Source organism: Podarcis vaucheri (genome assembly GCF_965113315.1).
Source record: "Podarcis vaucheri genome assembly, chromosome: 3".
In the NCBI taxonomy this organism is placed as follows: domain Eukaryota; kingdom Metazoa; phylum Chordata; class Lepidosauria; order Squamata; family Lacertidae; genus Podarcis; species Podarcis vaucheri.
Window position 1 is genome coordinate 88,301,600 of NC_138761.1, and position 21,431 is coordinate 88,323,030.

General features: G+C 46.1%; 1 protein-coding gene across 6 annotated transcripts in view; it reads right to left on the reverse strand.

The window, feature by feature from the left end:
• COL19A1 (collagen type XIX alpha 1 chain) overlaps positions 1–21,431 on the reverse strand; it is a 190,163-nt gene that overhangs the window by 4,972 nt on the left and 163,760 nt on the right. For 5 of the 6 annotated variants that reach the window (XM_082218263.1, XM_082218259.1, XM_082218261.1 and 2 more), the window contains 14 exons: positions 20,833–20,886; positions 13,169–13,213; positions 12,882–12,932; positions 12,757–12,801; positions 12,297–12,323; positions 11,059–11,112; positions 10,367–10,411; positions 6,504–6,548; positions 6,346–6,408; positions 5,832–5,867; positions 5,651–5,695; positions 3,503–3,673; positions 3,016–3,082; positions 975–1,103 (listed from right to left, as the gene is read on the reverse strand). In XM_082218263.1, the coding sequence (XP_082074389.1) occupies positions 975–1,103; positions 3,016–3,082; positions 3,503–3,673; positions 5,651–5,695; positions 5,832–5,867; positions 6,346–6,408; positions 6,504–6,548; positions 10,367–10,411; positions 11,059–11,112; positions 12,297–12,323; positions 12,757–12,801; positions 12,882–12,932; positions 13,169–13,213; positions 20,833–20,886 (877 nt within the window). Of the gene's footprint in view, positions 1–9; positions 234–974; positions 1,104–3,015; positions 3,083–3,502; positions 3,674–5,650; positions 5,696–5,831; positions 5,868–6,345; positions 6,409–6,503; positions 6,549–10,366; positions 10,412–11,058; positions 11,113–12,296; positions 12,324–12,756; positions 12,802–12,881; positions 12,933–13,168; positions 13,214–20,832; positions 20,887–21,431 lie in introns of those variants that run through there. The other variant, XM_082218264.1, reaches the window with a different exon arrangement.

The window sequence follows — 21,431 nt, forward strand, 5'->3', positions numbered from 1 at the left end:
GGTTTAAAAACAAAATCTCTGGAAGTCCCCCTGTAAGGCTCTCCTTGATCCTTTTCTCCTGCTTCTTCTCATTCTGAGCCCATCACACTTTTCAACCTTCAGTCAAGGATTTGCTCTTATCAGCCTCTATAGCCTTTATTCTTCTCACAGGGTTTGCGTTTCCACATTTCTTCAGCTTTGCTTTCATGTTCTTCACTCCAGTCTGACTTGCTCTGACTCCAGAGCAGACCAAACTAACAAAAGATAATAATTAAGAACTACCTATATTCATATATGGTTCATTATTTACTATCCCGCCCCCGTTTTTGTTTTTATTTTTACAGCATGTGTTCTAATTATTCTTCCTGTAAATCTAAATTGGCAATATTGGGTGTGTGTCAAGGATACATACTGAGGAGGTCTGATTCACTGGCATCTGGATGAGGCTGAACAAATACAAATAAATCACAGATTTCCCCCACCCAGTTAATCAATGCACACTGTCTTTTACAATCTGACAAGGAATGTATGCTAGATATGTTGCAAATCTAATTATGAACATGTGAATACAATTAGATTTGCAATAAGAAATATGCATTGTGACGTTCAAGTTTTAGATTTCCCCCTTATACGTTAATTTTTCAAATTTTACAGATTGGAGCCACAGGACTACAGACTCTATAGCTCAAATAACTGATTTGTGAGATGATGCTCTCATTACTAGGTTTGGTCTCTGTACTGCAAGTTTAGGAAAGGTGTGAATCAGTATCCTAATGTTAAAAGTTATTACGATTATTATGCATTGATTAGAAGTTTTTAATATACAAAAACACACACCTACTACGTGTTAATATATTGGTCTAGTCTGGAAAACAGCAGTATGGATTTAAAAGTTAATCATTAGGAAGCTAAATGTATATAGTTCCACCCAACTCTGAAGATATATATATTTTTAAATAAAATACATAGAAAGGCATTTGTTTTGGAAGCCCTACCTGGAGGTCCAGGTTCTCCGGGTGGCCCAGGTAGCCCATCTTTTCCTGGAAGACCTGGTTTCCCATGAGTTTGGGAAGCAAGCATGGCAGCGGGCAATTTGAGCTGAGATACAAACTGAGCCATCCTCTCTTCAGTTATATATATAAAAAACCAAACAAAAAACATGAATTACATTAGATGCCTGAGGACACTTAAAACAAGGGATCGCTATTCCATTCAACCAAATATTTTAAAAGTAGCTGAGCTTCAAATTATTACTCATTCATCAACTTCAAAAGCAATATGGCATTCCAGTTTTCTGAACAACCAAACTGCTGGTGCTGTTCATACAGTTACGTACAATATATGCAATGGGGTAAACAGCAGCTTCAGGAGGTAATTTCAACCAGGAAAATGGTTAGGGAATAGAGTTTAAGCTCCATACTTCCCCCAATACCAAAGGACTGATCCAAGTTTGACACCTATGCAGATGTGTTTGTCATTTTTTTTAAAAAAAGGGGGCGAGAGATCCCATCACAGAACTTCCACCATCTCCTGTCCTTGTGTCCTGACGCTGACTGAACCCTCTCCTTCCCCAACCCTGACTCAGCACAGGCATACAGATATGCACACCAGGCCATTTATGTTTCTTATCCATCTGATCCTAAAGAGGTCAGTGAATGAACTCCATGTGAGTAAACAGACAGACAAGAGAAGTAGTCTTTTTTTGGGGGGGCACACCCGTTTCAGGAATAAGTGCACAACATATTCTAGTTTCTGGATAGGGCAGCGCTGCCCACAAAAGATTGGACTTGCAGTTTGGGACTGCTTCTGGATTCAGTCCGGGGTGCTCAAGTGGCAGCACTTGGCCAAGGATGTATTTTTCCAGCTTAGGGCTAAGGCTGCTGCTGTAGCGTTGCCATTTCTTAGAGGAGGCAACAGTCCTTCATAGGACAATGCTCATCGTAATAGCCAGTCTAGACAACTACAGTCATGTATGCTCTATATTGGGATAACTTGGAAGGTGGTTTACAAAATTCAAATGATCCAAATTCTTAATGGGGGATGATGCACAGGTTATTACATTGTTTCCACCAGTGCTTTTCTTCTGGGGGGGAGGTGCCGGTACTGCATACCCCTGAGTACCCCCAGAAAAAACCACTGGTTTCTGCACTCTATTTAAGGTGCTGCTGCTAACATGTAAAGCACTAGATTAGAATTAGCCAACATGGTGCCCTCTATGTTGGGCTATACCTGACCACTGGCACTGTTGGTTGAGTTTTGGAGGCCACCATGTTGACTACCCCTGGATAAACTATGTGGGGCTGTGCTATCTGCCTTTGCAGGGACAAATTAGCCATGAAGAAGAAGATCCATGATTAGGATCACAGGACGTTTAAAGACATTAACAACAGCCACAGAGTTGGGGCGGAGATTCAATTGGGGACAGACAGTGTTTTTTGGGGAAGGGAGATTGCAGTCTGCCCCTCTGTATTGTCTCCTTGACTGCTGCTGTTTGCCCCTGGAGGTAAAACACAATCATATGGGTCTGGTCTACTAGGTGCCTTATGATGTTCTTTCATGCCCTTTGTTGTCTGACATTCATAGGAAGCTGCCTTCTACACAGTCAGGCCAATGGTTCATCTAGCTCAGTTAGTCCACACTGACCAGCAACAGCTCTCTGGGGTTCCATTCAGGCAGGGATTTCCCCGCAGCCCCACTTAGAGAGGCCATGGATTGAACTAGGGAGTTTGTGCATGCAAAGCAGATGCAGCACTACCAAAGGCACGGCATTTCCTCATTGAACTGCTAATTGAAACATTTACTCATTTAGGTGGAAATAATAACAATTATTTTGTAGCAATCTAAAGGCCATTAGTGTGCACAGTGGGCGAATTAATCAGAATCTGTGCACTTAAACTACTTGTATAAGTGCAGCTGAATTCTCCCCCCCCCCTTCGAGTGCTATGTACAATGGGTACATAAATCACAGATGAAAGCAAATATTACTACTGTAGTCATTTTCTTCACATCATGCTTTCTGATACGTCATTTCCTCACCTTCAAAAACTCTAAGGACCTCTTGTCTGATATATTTTTTCATTTCTTCAAACGAAACTGAGTCAGCCTGGCAAAAACATGGAAGGAAAAGTAAGGATAGGTGTTGTCCTCATCAAAATAAGGCAAACAGAATTTCGAATTTTGTTTTTCAGTGTCCATTAAGAGCTTTGGAACAGTACAGGGAGTGGGAGGTTCTGTTCCTCTCCCCATTTTGCATGGGGGTCCCATTCCTGGCCCCTGCGAGCATCAGTGGAGCACGCATAAGAGAGCCCTGCTCCCTTCCACCCCCCTTCTGCCCTCTTCCGGGTCCAAAAGGACCTGCGCATCAGTGATTGTGTGTCAATTGGATGTGCCTAAAACGGTCGTCGCCTATACAAACATTTGTAAAGATTATAGTTTAACAGAGAATATTGCAACAACTATAAAATTAGCTGAATTTACTTGGGCTTACAAACATGTGTTTCTCTTCAAGAGCCAATTACCTTACCGGTAAGCCTGGGACACCTGGTGAACCTGGAGGGCCCTTATGCCCTGGCGATCCGGGATTCCCTTTGTTCCCTGAGGGGCCCATGGGCCCTACAGACCCTTTCTCTCCTGGAAGGCCTGGCTTTCCTCTTTCGCCCTGCAGGCCCCTGTCTCCTGGTATGCCTTGATCCCCCTGTGCAAAACAGAGACAACGCTTTGTCACCTTTGTCTATGGTGACCCTTTCTTGTCTTGACTGCTGAGTTAAGAGTGCTGAAAACTATCACATTCAACTGCAAGATGATATGCAAAGAAAACCCTCAAAGATCCTTATAGCAGGCTGCGATACTTTACATGAAAAAGCAAATGCCAATACTATTTCCACTCTTGCTGTAACATTTGAGCTCTGTAAAAATAAAAACGAATGCATGTAGGAAGTTAAAGTAGATAGAGATGATAATAGGCAAGTGTTGGTTTTCAAAACCAGAACGGTCTTTTGAGGAAGACAGGAAAAAAAGGAATGGCTTCCGCAGTGCCACGCCTAATCAAAAACCTCCCTGCAGTGATGCCCAATAAGCTAATGGGAAATCTAATAGTGAGCAAAATATGATAATAGCATGAGAAAGACTTGAAATGAGGTGCACTTCAGGTAACATACACTTCAGGTTACAGACTCCGCTAACCCAGAAATAGTACCTCGGGTTAAGAACTTTGCTTCAGGATGAGAACAGAAATCATGCTCCAGGCAGCAGCAGGAGGCCCCATTAGCTAAAGTGTTGCTTCAGGTTAAGAACAGTTTCAGGTTAAGAACGGACTTCTGGAACAAATTAAGTACTTAACCTGAGGTACCACTGTAATAAGGAAACATGCGGTATGGACATTCCCATAATGTACAGGGGTTCAGGTTTGAAAAAATAACAATCTTATTCAGGGGTTATGTACAGCCTTGGTGATAAAGGATTAGGTTATTTAGTTCTCATGGGGGAAAATGATTAACAAAGATTTAATTCCTTGAGGAACAAAAATAAATCAAATACTAGAAGTCTAATCAGTAATGGTTTTAATATCTGTATCTGCTTGTTCATTTTCTTTGGTTGTAAAGAACTGCATCCTAAAAATGAACTGCTAGTCTGCTATAAGGGTTAATCTAAAGCTTTGTGAATACAGTGGTACCTCAGGTTAAGTACTTAATTCGTTCCAGAGATCTGTTCTTAACCTGAAACTGTTCTTAACCTGAAGCACCATTTTATCTAATGGGGCCTCCTGCTGCTGCCACGCCGCCGGAGCCCAATTTCTGTTCTTATCCTGAAGCAAAGTTCTTAACCTGAAGCACTATTTCTGGGTTAGCAGAGTGTGTAACCTGAAGCGTATGTAACCTGAAGCGTATGTAACCCGAGCTACCACTGTATACTTTTGGACATTTACTGTGCAATCATATGCATGCCTATTCTGAAGTAAGGTAAGTCCCACTGAGTGCAGAATTGCAGCTGTAATGAAGGATTCCTATGAAGGCCACAAATGTTTCTTTCCTCTTCATAGTCTTCAACTGTGCATCGAAAGCACAAACTGTACAGCAAATATACATTAGAAGAACATAAAGTGGGGTGGGGAAAATAAGCAAGACAACTTGCCCCCTGAAAAGTGGTACTGAATGATGATTTCATAAAATGTTTGACTCATTTAAATTATGGTACATATTTTGCAACTAACTGTGGACGTGGTGAGAAAAGGGCAGAGAGAAAATCAAGTATCACAGGCAAAGGTTGAAAACCTTTATGCCAATCAATTTGACCTCTAAATCAGTTTGATTTCCACTGGCTTAATCTTTGCTACTAACTATAATTGAGACTTCAGGTTCAAGGACTCCTATGACTTGTGATACAATTTTGGACTAATTGAATCTACAAGGTATTCATATTTAGAGTTTAAATAGTTATGATAGAATATTGAGTGGGAGCAAAGCTAAAACCTTTGCAATCTAACCATTCAAATTAATCAACAGTCCAAAATACTTACAAATGATTAACATTCAAAGAACCCACAGTATAATTCTAGTTACTGCTAACGATTTGAGAGTAGAGGCTGCTAATATTTGAAATGCTGCACCACCCTGTTCTTGACAAAATTGATGAAATTCAAGTAACCAAACCTCTATGTAAAAGTATAACTTACTCGTTCTCCTTTGGGACCTCTGTCACCAGGCTTACCCAATAAACCCTGGAAAAGGGAAGACAGTCTTAAGAATGCAAGCCTCTAGCTATGAGAGTTTAGATACTGATATTCCACTGTGGCCCAAAGCAGAAGAATTACAATTTGCATAGAACCCAGATTGAACAAACCATGGCTTTCCTACCTGAGGGCCAGGTAATCCATCCTTTCCATTTATGCCCTAGGAAAAATAATAAGGATCTTTCTATTACAAAATACTTTTGGTCTCTTATAAGCTATACATATCTTGTATATGACTGGCATGTGAGTGAGAAGGGAGAGATAATGTGGGGGGAATGTAGTTGATTAAAACAACGGCAGAAGTTTGAATAAAGCAGGGATGAAGCAAAATGGCAGTTAAACAACGTCTTAGGTTAAACTATGGCACATTGAGGGCTCCACATTCTTTGTCTCTCACACATGAGGCAGTTGAGGAATAGAAGAGGGAGAAAAAGTGGCTGTTTTAAACAATGGAAGAAGTTTGAATAACATGGGATGGAGACACACTGAAAAGAAAATGGTGGTTTTGGAATACAACTCCCATCATACCTAGCTAGCAGGACCAATGGTCAGGAATGATGGGAACTGTAGTTCAAAAACAGCTGGAGATCCAAGTTTGGGAAATTCTGTACTAGCATGTAGTATGCTGAATTACTTACTGGTATTCCAGCTGGCCCTTCTGGTCCAGGAAAGCCAATATCTCCAACAGGGCCCCTTTCACCCTAAAGGTAACAAAAGAATAACACATTTCTGACAACTGAAGAAAACAAGCATGCCAGTGTACTGCAAGGAAGCACTCAAAGATACATGCACTTACTGGTTCACCAGGGATCCCTGGTGGTCCTGGAGCACCATGCTTTCCCTGTGGAAATTAAGAAAAAAAAGATTATTAAGAATATGAAAAGGAACATTGGCTATTCACTGCGAATGCTCTTACCAGCTGAGGTGAATAAGATACCCAATATGCCAAGTTATATCTACCAACAACCATGGGAAACACGTGATAGATGTTTGGGCCAACCCTGTGAGTTCTGACAAAGCTCGAGACAGATGGCAAATACAGCCTCCCACCCTGAAAGCGTCTACTTGGGTGAAAGGAGAAAAATGAAGAATTCAGATCAGTGGTACTTAAGGAAAGGACTACATACTGACTGCAGGTGCTGGTGACATTTCACATCATAATGAAGCATTATGATGTCACTGGTCCTCTCAGGGACTTGAATGTCATTTTATTTTTGAGGAAGAGGGGGGGAGGATGAGACACGAGAAAAAGTGTTGTGCTAATCCAAGAAGGAATAAAGAGAGAATAAGAACAAAAGAACATTGAAGAAGAAAAGCAGAAGAGAAAGTGCTGTCCTGTGTGGGCAGGGAAAGGAGGAACCAGCTAGGGCCCCAAGACTTGTGATTGATATATCCAGCATATTGGATATATGCTGCTACACTGTAAGATTGCTACACAGCTGCTACACTGTAAGATTGTTACTATTTCCTACTTTATACAGTGGTACCTCGGGTTACATACGCTTCAAGTTACATATGCTTCAGGTTACAGACTCCGCTAACCCAGAAATAGTACCTCGGGTTAAGAACTTTGCTTCAGGATGAGAACAGAAATCATGCTCCGGCGGCGCGGTGGCAGCAGGAGGCCCCATTAGCTAAAGTGCTACTCCAGGTTAAGAACAGTTTCAGGTTAAGAACAGACCTCCGGAACGAATTATGTTCTTAACTTGAGGTACCACTGTACTATCAAGAAAGAACTCCATGAAAGGTTAGTAATTCAGAGAGAAAACTAAGTAAGACCCTTTCTCCTTGATAGCTGTCAATGTATGGGGAGTTTACTCCAAAGGTGTTCAACAGCCTGAGAGGCCCCAGAAGCAACAAGACACAGATGTTGAAAGCAACCAGGTGATGATTTGAGCAGAGGAATTCTACAATAGAGAGATTTCCAAAACAATGCAGTTCTTAGAGAAAGCAGAGAGAGAGAGAGGACATGCCAATTGGAGAAGTAAGTCTGGTCACATGCCAAAGGCAGAAGACACTGGAGTTAGTGAGGTGATCTGCATGGCGGAAGTCAACAAAGAACAAGACATGGAAGCTGTCAAGTGCAAATGGGTAGCACCTATCTTTGTATTAATGGGACTTGATTATTAAAAAGCATAACAAGGTTGGTGTGAGTATCCTTGTCAGAATGCTTGATAATATTTCTACTATAGAGCAAGATATTGGACATATCCACTGGGAAACCCGTAAGGAATGAGCATTTGTGGTTAACCTAAGGGTCTGCTTCACAACTGATCTTTAATGTCTGAGGCAGTGTATAAATTTAATCTTAGCCAGAGTAGATAAATTACCTTATTTTTTCAGGATATTTAACTATTTTAGAGAGGTTGCCAAAATTAAACTATTTAGTATCTTTTGTTCTTCACTAGACAGTAAACTGAATGGGTTCACAAAAGCACTTAATGAAAATTGTATAAACTACTGGCTGCCTTTTTTAAAAAATCATGATACACTTTCATAATTAAAAAGCAATTCCTGAACTGCACGGGAGCTCTTCCAAGAGTAATAAGTTAATCTGCATAAAATTACTTCATTATCCTAAAGCTTCAATGGTTCTTTTTTCAACAGAGACTGCAGGTTTTTTTTGTTTCTTTGTTTAAATAACAAATCATGCATTTCTTTCCCATTGGACCATGAATACGCAAATCAAAACGTCAGTGGATTTACTTTTATCTACACCAAAGCCTTTTGAGGGTTTCTAAAGGAATTTCTAGAGGAGGGGTGGGGCACCTCAAGCCTGGGAGCCAAATGAAGCACCTCTATTCAGTTCTTGGGACTCTCCCCCAGGCCCAGGCCACACACTTTACTCAAGTGCTTTTGCCTGACTCGGCACTCTCTGCATGATATTTTGTCTGTCTGGAATGTGTCCTTGACTGGATTCAGGATATAGAGATGGTGTCGGTGTAAAAACCTCTGGTTTTTATATGTCTAGAATGCAGCCTTTAAACATAAGTAATATATTGCTCCACCCACTTTAGCCCATGACCCCGGCTACCACTGGCAAGCGGCCCCTGAATGTTTGCCCCTAAGGGAATGCAGCCCTTGGTTCCCTACCCCAGTTCTAGAGACTTAGGTTGCAACTATACATGGTAGCCACTGTGCGGCCACTGCTAAAAACCACAGCTCTGCGTCTTATGCTTCTCGCTTCTCCAAAACATCTCCTATCCTAATTGTACAGTGGTACCTCGGGTTAAGTACTTAATTCGATCTGGAGGTCCGTACTTAACCTGAAACTGTTCTTAACCTGAAGCACCACTTTAGCTAATGGGGCCTCCTGCTGCTGCCGCGCAGCCAGAGAACGATTTCTGTTCTCATCCTGAAGCAAATTTCTTAACCTGAAGCACTATTTTTGGGTTAGCAGAGTCTGTAACGTGAAGCGTACGTAACCTGAAGCGTATGTAACCCGAGGTACCACTGCAATGCCACAATCAGTTATTTGACCCTCCACTTCACTGGCAGCTGCTTGCAGTGTCAGAGAAACTTGCAACACTATGACCTCACATGTGCACATCTTCGCCTTACGAAATGTCGGGGAGGATGCCATTTTACAAAATCTAAAACCAAACAAGCCACCGCTACCACACCAACTCTCAGGTTACATTACCTTTCAAAACTGGACAGAGCCTGGCTTCTAAGAAAGAATTAGCCCATACCCTAAAATGGATTTCTCTCAAATTCTAATATTTTCAGAAGCAGCTTATATCGTGTTTTTTTCAATCGCTGGTTTATGAAGGTCACCCCTGGGACAAATATAATTAAGCACAAAACTGGGTGTGTTACCACCCAGCTGCCAGTGATCTGCTCCCCTACACTGGTATGACTTGTGACATAGAGAAGGGCTGAGGTTTAATTGATGTGAGAATGAAAAGTGGTGATGGGTGCAGGTGATGGAGGCAGCGACTTGAGGAACAATGGCAGAGAGGAGTAACAAAGAAAGAAGGGCTCTTAGGAAGGAAATGGATCAAGGGAAAGAAGGATAAAGGTCACAGAATGTTAATATCCTAAAGTGCCTAATTATATGCTATACACAGATACATGTAATGAAAGGCTGATGGTTGCTTTGGAGCTTTGAGAGTGGGATTTGAAGTGGAAGTGTTGGGTGATCACAATGCTTAACCCTTTCTCCATTTACTGTATCTTTTCACCAAATTTTCCAACACACCACTCTCTCCCCACCAGGATTCCAAACACACATGGAGCTTTACAGTGAGGAAGGGGGAATGACTTGGGGAGCGAATGTTAGTGGAAAAGCAGTTGCACTCTATTTGTTGAGGTGAAATGCCATAAAGTGGCCTTAAGAATTTGGCTTGTTTGCAAATCATTAATCATAATTCCTGATTCACATGTAACTGGGAGGCATGGTCAATTGTGGCCTTGTTTCACCACTTGTGCAAAAAGAAAAGAAAAGTGTAAGCACAGGGACTGTGTGTGCGTGCACACAGTTTGTGCATATCCTTGCTTATTAAACATGCAAATGCAGTCATTATTTCCCCAACAATTGAGGCCTCTGTTTGCGCCAATTCATACATGCCACTTTCTAGCAAACTTTACCACCTATTCCATGTACAATTAACGTTATTTTTCTCAATATTAAGACAGCATCTTTAGGACTATACTTACAGGTACTCCTGGAACTCCTGGAGGACCTGCTGGTCCGCGGTCTCCCTAAGAAATTAAAAATTAAAATAAAATAATGATCTGATTTCAAGGCCATATACTTGATCAGGTGCATGAGAGACTATGGGAGGCAAGAAGGCATAATGAGTTTCAAGAGTACTAGGCCAAATAATCCCAGTAAATACTCACCCAGTTTGCATGTAACACAAAGCCAAACCACAGTTTAGCATGAACACGTGAACATGTGGATTCCCAGAGAGGAGACTGTGGTCACTGTACTCTCATCTCACTTTGGCCATCCTGCTGCCAATCAATCTATGCAGGGTTAAGCCATGGGTTGGCTTCATTTGTCATCCAAAAACACTTGTAGTTGACTTGCTCCAGAGTCCAGATAAACCATAAGCTGATTGTTTGGCTTAGAATTACATATGAACTGACGGACCGTAGCCTCTGATTTCCCCCCCATGGAAATACAAATGAAACACACACACAAACCATAATCTAAAGGTCAAGGATGTTATGCTTTTTGTGTCTGGAGACTATTAAATTTGATTTAATTAAAACAAAAGCTCAAGGACACCTAGCTCTGTGACCTTTACTTACCCTTTCTTCTCAACAGCGATCAGTGTCAATCACGAATGCATGAAAACACGTAGTGAAAAGAAACAGGTCAGGTTTAATTATTGAAATCCTACCTTTTCTCCAGGAAGTCCCTCTAATCCTGGCAGTCCCATTGGACCCGGTTCTCCCTTGTAAAGAAGAAGATTATTGCTGAAAAGTTCTACATCCTCAGTAAATAAAGTTAAGCATCCAATTTCAGAGTATTTCACAAGCTGCTAACCACGCTGTTTACTTGGAGGTGGCAATTTTTACCCTATTGAGTGTTCTAATGACTTGAGAATAAAAATTGCTCCCAGATTCGGATTGTGCTTATTTTCTGAATAAACATTTCAGTTTTGATTAAAAGTCCTAGTCAGGGATGGATGAATCATTTGATGAGTATGCTTCATCAAGGTCAGCTCTTAAACCTGATTTCGATCCAATGACTGAAAGCTACTTCTCACAGAGGCTGCAAATCAGTGTTTGGCCAGTACTACTACAGGTAGAGGCTCCAAGGAGTAAATGCTTTTCCATACAAATAATTCCCTGTCAAGGAAAAGGGCTCTAGCCTTCTTCTTTTTTTGTATGGAATATTCATTTATGAAAGCCCTCCCCTGCAGCCTGAAAAATGCTTGTTTACCACCTCAGTGAGTGCTAAGCCTCTGAGGGTATGTGCTGTCAGCTGGGAAAATGGATAACACACTTATTTTAAGAACCCTGTGAGCATATCCCTCAGTAAAAAGTATGGTTGTCTAAGGCAGGCAGCAACCTTTTGGGAGGTTCACATACTTGCCAAGCTCGAAAGTACAGGTGTTGAAAGGAAAGAAATTCCTAGCTCCCAAACAAAGGGAAACTTGAAAGAGAACCTTAGCTGAATCTTGCAGCTGGAGTAACTAGGGAAGGAACCTGCTGACCTTTCACTGGGAAGTTTTGGGGTGTATACTTAACGTTGCTATGGTTCCAAGTTACAGATGTAAAATCTAACCTGAGTTGCAACAAGGTTAAGTAGCATTAAGTTAAAAAAGCGAAACAAAACAAAACAAAAAACACCACAATAAAGAGGATCATGTATCCACCAGTCCCCAGCTCTATTCAATTTCCTCACATAATACCTCTCAACAAGTGGTAATTAAAAATAGTAAGTATTGTTTCATTCTGTAAACAAATTTAAGCCTCGCTGTACCAAAAGGAAATAGGTAGCAGAGTTCTAATAAATACTAATAATTTTTTTTCTTCTGAATTAGAAAATGAATTTGAAATTAGGCTGGGGGGTGGGAATTAGTGAACACCCATCCTATCAGATATTTAAGATACATTTAAAGCAGTTACATACCACTGCTCCGGTGTCACCTTTCGGGCCCTGAAAGACAAAGAAACAAATATTATTTATTGATTGTATTACGTTTCTATCTTTCCTTTCTTCCACGCTGGGACACAAGGTCCACAGGCAGTCTCCACCTTAGGCATTGACCAGATGGAAACCTGAGAATACCTGGAAGGGCATTTCAGCTGACCCTGCTGCTCCAAAATACAAAGGGAAATCATAAAGAAAACCATGTCTATACTAGTAAAATGAATTGTCCCCCTTTCCTTATATCAGGATTGTTGTTCGAAAGAAAGAAAGAAGCATTTGTGTGCAACTTCTGAAATGCAGTTTTAGGCTTCAATCTTGTGCACACCTACATGGGAGCAAGTCCTGTTGAATTCAGCGGGACTTATTTCTGAGGAGATACGCATAGGTTTGCACTGAGACACTATATTCATATCAAAGACTACAGTAATGGAATACTTACAGGCGCCCCAGGTGGACCAGCGTATGTGGGAACGTTGGCACCCCCCTACAGTGGGAGAAACACTGCGTTTGAATCCATGCAAAGTGACTACAACTGCAGAATACTAGACCACAGACCATAAATACCTGTAGTTTATATAGGCTGCTCATGCCATTTCCTTCATTGTACGGCACACCCTGAAAAAGTGAAGAAAAGAAAGGATAAGAAACTCTAATCTCCAACAAAGCACAAACACACACACAAAATTTTAGCTGGTGCATCAACATGAAAACAGAGCCTTTCCTATGGAGGTTTGGGCCACAATAAATCAGTTGCGCTGCTTCAACTCTCAGGAATCAGTGAGGTACAGCATTTTTCTGCAAAAACATGCTTAGGACCCCCAGCTAGTGACAGTATCATATATTTCACTTACGGGTGGTCCGGGAGGTCCAGGTTTTCCAGGAATACCCTCGTTTCCCTGAAGTGCAATAAAAAAAACCCCCCACCATGAGTATCTCTTTTCAACATATGTAGAAGGTAAGCAACAACCATATTTAATAGTAACCCCCCCCCAAAAAAGGTACTTTCAAACATAGATGTTAGTTGCCTTGTACTTAAAATTCAAGTTTGAATATAAACCAGAATGCCTGGTGCCTATCTATGCAATGTGAGTCACTACAGCTAAAGGACATAAAATGCCTTCCATTCCTTTCCTTGCAGAATTTCATCAGGGACAGAGTTCACAATAGCAACCCTTAGTGAATGCTACAAGGTACTATCTATGACTGCTCCTTAGCAGAACACAGAATTTAGCTGACAGCTTATTATAAAGAGTAATAAGACTGGGGAAGGAGGATGAGAATACCCTGTTGAAGATAATATTTTAATTTTTATATATATAAAAAATAACCACCATCAATTCATGCTGACAAAATTGTCTTTGGAGCATATCAAAGAAAAACAGGCGGTTCACTGTTGTTGCTGTTTTCCTGCAGCAAGTGGCACTGATGTAGATTTATCTATAATATAGAACACATTGCTGTGGATAAGCATTCCGTTGTGCAGCTCAGTTTTCTGTTGCCTTGAACTTCAATTCCTTAACACAAAGATGAGAACCGCAGATGGGCTGTGGGAGGTCCCAGAAGTGCTGTTGATGCTGAAATCTTCAGAGAACTCTAAAGTTAAGATTCTAAAACCTGTGTTTTAGAACCCTAAAAAAAGGGGGGTGGTCTTGGTGTCAATTTCATCCCTAAGTGCATATGCAGTCAAACTCAAATCACTACCTGGCTAAATCTGTGCCTTTAACTAGATGAAATCAGAATACAATTGTCAGGGGTTCAGAAGCAGAGACGCAGAGAAGGGTGGAAACAGAGAGCGAGGGGGAGGAAACCGAAGGGAGAATGAGTGATGATGACGACCCGAGATCTCCAAGCCTAAGCAGTGAGTCAGAGGACTCCCAAAAGGGAGCCCCAGTGAGCAGAGCAAGGGGGGGATCCGGGGGGACACCCCAGGAGGAAGGGAACAGAGGAGATTCAGAGAGCAGCAGCTGGAAGTCGGGACCCACGCTCAAGACTGAGAGCAGCAGGGAGGAAGGCAGCCAGGCATCGGGTTCCGGAGGCCGTCAGCAGGAGGGAGGGCACGAGTCAGGGGTGGTCACGCCCTCCTCAGAGAGCGAGGCAACGGTCAAGAGGAAAGTAGAGAGTTGGGCGCGCGCGCCAAGTTCAAATGCAGCGGAAGCTGGAGCAGTAAGCAGCCCGGAGAGTGAGCCAGGTCCCAAAGCCCGCCGAAAGGAAGCGGAAGGATCAGGGGGGTCAGCGTCAGAGGAGAGTAGAAGGGAGGAGTCCCAGGGGGGCAGAAGGACCCAGAGACGTAGGGAGAGGCGAAGGAGGTGGAGCAAGGCTAGGGTATTAAGCTGGTGTGCAAGAGGCGGGGACTCAGATGGGTCTTCGCCGACCTAGGGCAGAAGGTGTAGAGCTGCACGCTGCAGTTCGGAAATGAAACCTGTAACTCAATAAAGACTCTTTTAAAGTGGACGCTGTGTGGCGTGGTCCTATGTGAGCTGGGACCTGGTAGCAGCTCTGACAGTAAGACCCATCTCAACAAAGCTTCAGAAACCTGAAACCTCGCAGCGGGAGCAGAAGCCGCTAGGGGAGGAAGAGGGGTGTCTGTAAGCAAGCTCACAAAGGTTAGCAAGATGACGGAAGAACAGAGGATCTCCGCGCTGCAAGAGGCAGTGACCCAGTTGTCCTCAGAGGTATTGGCTTCCAAGAAACGGGAGGAGGAGACTACAGCCGCCTACAGAGACCTACACGCCAGGTTTGAAATGCTTGTTAAGCAAGGGCAACCGGGACCCAGACCGGAGGGCGTGGGATTGGCACGGAGAGCAGGAGGGCTTGTGGCTCACTTCGATGGGACTTTGCAACAGTACCCTAATTTTAGAGCAGACGTAATGTGCGCACTGCAACTGCTGGCAAAAGACTTTAGAGATGAGGAAGAGAAGGTGGGGTTCATATTGTCCCATTTGCATGGGGATGCCAAAGCCTGGCTGCGCAATTTGTGGAGGGATAAAGATCCGGCGCTTCAGAATGCAGATGCCTTTATCAAAGCGATGGATGCGTGTTTTTTGTCTACTATTGATGTGGATCTTGCCAGACGGGAGATTCATGGACTAAAACAAGGGAGGGCGAGCGTCCGGCAGTATCACGCCCGATTTTTTGCGCTGGTCAGTGCTTTAGAATGGGATCGGGATTCGCCCCCTGTCAGAGACCTCTTCTGGGAGGGTCTAAGTTCTGCGGTTAAAGATGAAATTGCAAGGGGGGAGAGGCCCCGAAGCACGCAGGAGGTGGTCCAAAGGGCGCTGACTGTGGGGGTGAGGCTGGAAGAACGTCCATGGTGCAGAGATGAAGGACGTGGAGGGCGCGAAGCAGCGAGAAGTTTCTCTTTCGTTCCGAGGGAAGCAGCGCGTGCGCAATCCACACCTCCGCCAGGAGGGGGAGGGGAACCGATGGAGGTTGGAGGTGCAAGGGCTCAGTCAGCAGCCAGAGCCCTAGCACCGGCAGCAGTGAAAGCGAAGCCTCCTAGAGGGAACAGGAAGTGTTACATCTGCGAGGATCCAGGCCATTTGGCGAAGGAGTGTCCCCGGAGGCTCCACAAGCACACTGCAGCCTCAGCAATGGTGACTGCAGCAACGCAGCAAGGAGAACCACAGCAGGGAAACGACGATGTCTGGCTGGAGACGGAGGCACTGGGGCCCAGCCAGACGCATCTGTGAAGCAGTCCCCAGCGATATTGCAACCCACGGATCCCCTCCCACCCAAACCAGTAGTGCAGCTCACAGCGTCTCTCCAGCTACCCAACGGCGTCACTATCGAAGTGCCGCTTTCTGTGGATTCTGGAAGCAACGCAGACTTTATAGCGCAGAGCTTTGTGGAGCAGCACGCTATACAGCTATTGCCTGCCACTCTGCCCCTGCAAGTCGTCACAGTGGATGGCAGAGAGTTGCTAGGGGGGCAGGTGGTGAAGCAGACGCCACCAATGGTGATGCGCCTTGGCAACCACAGGGAAGTCATCAGTTTTAATGTCACCCAACTGTCGGACACGCCCATTGTGTTGGGCATGAGTTGGCTGGACAGGCACAGTCCGACACTGGCTTGGTACCAGAGACAACTGATCTTCGGCTCCTCTTATTGCGCAGAACACTGCATCCTGCCCCGACGGGAGGGAGAGGAGGAGGAATCACAACTGCAGTTGGGAACGTTGCAAGCGGTCCCCCACAAATACGCGAACTTTTTGGAGGTCTTCTGCGAGAAGGAGGCGGACAAGCTACCCCCTCACCGGCCATATGACTGCAAGATTGACCTCCTACCGGGGGCGACGCTGCCGAAGGGGCGGCTATACTCCATGTCTGAAGATGAAATGCAGGAACTCAAACAGTTCATCGAGCATAATCTGGAGCGTGGCTTCATCAGAGAGTCCAAGGCAGTGGGGGGCAGTCCCGTTTTCTTCGTGAAAAAGAAAGACACGCCCCAAAAAAGACTCGTTGTGGACTACCGCCTTTTGAACCAGATGACCAAACCGTCTGATTACCCCATGCCCAGGATTGACGACCTCCTCGCGACGGTGCGCAAGGGACGCGTGTTCACCAAGTTGGACCTACGAGGGGCGTACAATCTCATCCGCATGCGGGAGGGCGATGAGTGGAAGACGGCCATGTTCACACCGCTGGGCACCTACGAGTACAGGGTTATGCCCTTTGGATTACAAAATGGCTCTCACTGTTTTCAAGCTTTTATGCATCACGTGTTGGAGGGACTCCTCTACAAGACATGCGTCTGCTTCCTGGATGACATCCTGATTTTCTCGGACTCGCAGCAAGCTCACGACCGAGACGTGAGGGAGGTGCTCAGCAGGTTGCAACAACATAGACTGTACGCCAAGCTGGAGAAGTGCCAGTTCGACACGACGGAGGTGGATTTCCTGGGATACAAGTTGTCGGACAAGGGGATAGCCATGGACAGCACCAAGGTTCGTGCGGTATTGGATTGGAAGAGCCCGCGCAACCGGAAGGAGGTCCAGCGGTTTGTCGGCTTCGCCAACTTCTATCGCAAGTTTATCAAGGGGTTCGCGATGCAGACGGCAGCAATTACGGACACGCTCAGCTCCAAAAAAAAGAAATTCATCTGGACGGAGCAGGCGGAGCAGTCCTTTCAAGCGCTCAAGCATCTCTTCGCATCGGAGAAGCAACTGCTGCATATCGACCCCAGTAAACCGTTGAGGGTAGAGACAGACGCGTCAGACAGAGCCGTGGGAGCTGTTCTGCTGCAGCGAGACCCGCAGGGGGTGTGGCGGCCGGGAGCGTTCTACTCCAGAAAGCTCAGCAAGTCGGAGCAGAACTACACCATCTGGGACAGAGAGTTGCTGGCCATTCATGCAGCTTTCAAGGCGTGGAGGCACTTCCTAATCGGCGCCAAGCACACGGTGCAGGTCTGCACGGACCACAAGAATCTGGAGCACTGGCGCACGGCTCAGTTCCTGAACCAGAGGCAGATACGTTGGGCGGAGTTCTTTGCTGACTTCAATTTCCGAATAGAGTACGTCCCAGGCGACACCAACATCATGGCGGATGCACTGTCCCGAAAACCGCAATACCTAGAAGAGGTGACGCCAGCGGCGGCCATGCACATCTTCGCACCGACGGCGTGGGCGTGTGCCTCAGCTACAGTAGACCTGGATGCGGTGCGACGTGCATTGCGGGACGACTCATTCGCGCAAGACAAGATGGCGGAACTGCTCAGAGGCACGGCTACCACGGACGAGTTCCAGGTGCGGGACGGCTTGCTCCTACGCAAAGGGGCTGTCTATGTACCAGGAGACGACCTTCGCGCCAAGGTACTGCAACAGTTGCACGACGCACCCACGGCCGGTCACTTTGGCACAGAGAAAACGATGGAATTAGTCGCGAGAGACTTCTGGTGGCCCAGGCTGAGAGGGGAGGTCGCGGACTACGTCGCGAGGTGCGACACCTGCCAGAGGGCCAAGCCGGTACACAGACCACCGGCGGGACTGTTAGAACCGCTGCAAACGCCGTTTGAACCGTGGGAGAGGGTGGCCCTGGACTTTGTGACGGATTTACCCAGCTCGAGAGGCAAGACAGCTGTGCTAGTGGTGGTGGACTTGTTCACCAAGATGGCACATTTCATTCCGTGTGCGAAGGTGGCCACGGCGGAACAAACCGCCAAACTGTTCATAGATCACGTGTTCAAAGTGCATGGCCTGCCACGGTCTATCCTGTCCGACCGCGGACGCCAGTTCATCTCGTCTTTCTGGCAGAAGCTGATGGGTTTTCTAAATGTCAAGGTCAATCTGGCATCAGCAAGACACCCGCAGACCAACGGGCAAGCAGAGAGGGTCAATGCCATCATGCAGCAGTACCTGAGATGCTATGCCAATCAACAGCCTGCGACGTGGGTGGATTACCTGCCGCTAGCCGAGTTCGCTTACAACAACACGAAGCACGTGTCCACAGGAGTGACGCCGTTCTTTGCCAACAATGGGAGGCATCCCAGAACCTTCCCGGGACTGGAGAGAGTGGGGGAAGGAGAACCACAGACGGCGGACGCGTTCGCGTCAGAGCTGCAGGCGGTCCACGATCAACTCAGACGGCAGCTGGAGCTAGCTAAGCACGCCTACAAGGTGCAAGCTGACAAGCACAGGCGGGTTGGCGAAGTGATCCAAGTGGGAGACTGGGTCTGGTTGGCAGCCCACGCAGTGCCGACCAGGTCACTTGCCAAGAAGAAGTTGGGGCACAAGCAGATCGGTCCGTACCAAGTCGAAGCGCAGATCAACCCGGTAGCCTTCCGACTGGCGCTGCCGGAGGGTTCCAGAATGCATCCGGTGTTCCACAGGTCGGTGCTCACTCCCTACAAGGCACCTCACAGGTTCCAGGAGCCAGGGACGGCGCCAAGTCCGCTCCGGGAACGGACGGAGACGCGGGGGGTGAAGCACCAGGACCACATCAACGAGGTCACGGAGATTTTGGACTCCAGATGGGGGGAAGAGGGAGTCGAATACCTCTTAGCCAGAGAGGGCACCCGGGCCAGCGCCAATAGCTGGGTACCAGACTACGCTTTGGAGGAACCCCTGCTCAAGGACGAGTTTCATGCCCTCTTCCCACACAAACCCATGCCAGCGAGCTTCTTCGACGACTGGTTGTTCACACCCACACTTTCTTCCAGCACGTTCCATGGATTCGACTCAGAAGGGGAACCCGCACGGAGCACCCGTTCCCCAGAAGGTTCACCGGCAGGTTCGGCATCAGGCATCTCGTATTGGTGGGACGATCGACCAGAGGAGCAATGGCGCAGGAAGTGGCGGGAGATGCCAGGTCGAGCGACCGACGCAGAGACTGACATGGACGTGTTCGGGGAGGACCTCGGGTTCGAGCACGGCGGTACAGAGATGGAAGAGCAACAAGTCAACGTCGACGACCGCGAGGGGGAAGACTCGGAGGTCTTCAGTTGGCGGCCACCCACGGGGAGCAACCTGTATCCAGCATTCCCTCCCATGATGATGGAGCACCCAGCACCCACACCTGACAGCGGGGAGGGGGGAAGGGGGGGCTTCGAGGGGGGGATGGATGTCAGGGGTTCAGAAGCAGAGACGCAGAGAAGGGTGGAAACAGAGAGCGAGGGGGAGGAAACCGAAGGGAGAATGAGTGATGATGACGACCCGAGATCTCCAAGCCTAAGCAGTGAGTCAGAGGACTCCCAAAAGGGAGCCCCAGTGAGCAGAGCAAGGGGGGGATCCGGGGGGACACCCCAGGAGGAAGGGAACAGAGGAGATTCAGAGAGCAGCAGCTGGAAGTCGGGACCCACGCTCAAGACTGAGAGCAGCAGGGAGGAAGGCAGCCAGGCATCGGGTTCCGGAGGCCGTCAGCAGGAGGGAGGGCACGAGTCAGGGGTGGTCACGCCCTCCTCAGAGAGCGAGGCAACGGTCAAGAGGAAAGTAGAGAGTTGGGCGCGCGCGCCAAGTTCAAATGCAGCGGAAGCTGGAGCAGTAAGCAGCCCGGAGAGTGAGCCAGGTCCCAAAGCCCGCCGAAAGGAAGCGGAAGGATCAGGGGGGTCAGCGTCAGAGGAGAGTAGAAGGGAGGAGTCCCAGGGGGGCAGAAGGACCCAGAGACGTAGGGAGAGGCGAAGGAGGTGGAGCAAGGCTAGGGTATTAAGCTGGTGTGCAAGAGGCGGGGACTCAGATGGGTCTTCGCCGACCTAGGGCAGAAGGTGTAGAGCTGCACGCTGCAGTTCGGAAATGAAACCTGTAACTCAATAAAGACTCTTTTAAAGTGGACGCTGTGTGGCGTGGTCCTATGTGAGCTGGGACCTGGTAGCAGCTCTGACAACAATATATATTTATGTGCAATGTGACTGATATGTCTTACTGAAACCTTCACTCTTGGCATTTCAAAAAACTTCAACCTAAACAAAATTAAAGACTGTACTGATATTGTTTTCGTTAAACAGCCTACGAGAAAAAAGAAGTTCAGTAAGCTAACAACAAAATGGTTTGAGGCGTGTAAATATAATATGTAAAGGGATAACGTACCTTTTCACCTTTTGTCCCTGGTGAGCCTGGGTGTCCAGGTCTTCCGACAGCCCCCTGAAAAACATTTATTTACTTTTTATTATATTCATTTATTTCATAAAATGTATACACTGCTTGATTGTAAAATACGTCAAATCCATTGACAAAAAGATAAAACAACAGAATAAATGAAAATTCGCAACATACAAAAGTTTAAATACTAAAAAAGGTTTAAATGAGCTCAAATTTCTAAACAAGAATGTTTTCAGCAGGTGCCAAAGAGAGTCCAACAAAGGTGACTGCTTGATCTCAATAGGCAGGGATATATATATATATATATATATATATATATATATATATGCAGGTTTTGGTGTCTTCGGGTGTCTTCCCGTGTAAGAGTCGGGGTGTCTGTGCGACGTTTCGACGAGGTCTCACTCGTCATCTTCAGGCTGGTGCTTTCGGCTTCTTGTTACTGGAACAGAGCAGAATCTGGTGTTTGAGTTCCTATAAATACTGTTGAGGGGTGTGGTGTATAGCCTCCAACGTTCTGGGCAGAGAGGAAGTTCCTAGATTAGTGTGCCTCTTCTTCTTTTGTTCCTTAATTACTTGAGGGATATCTT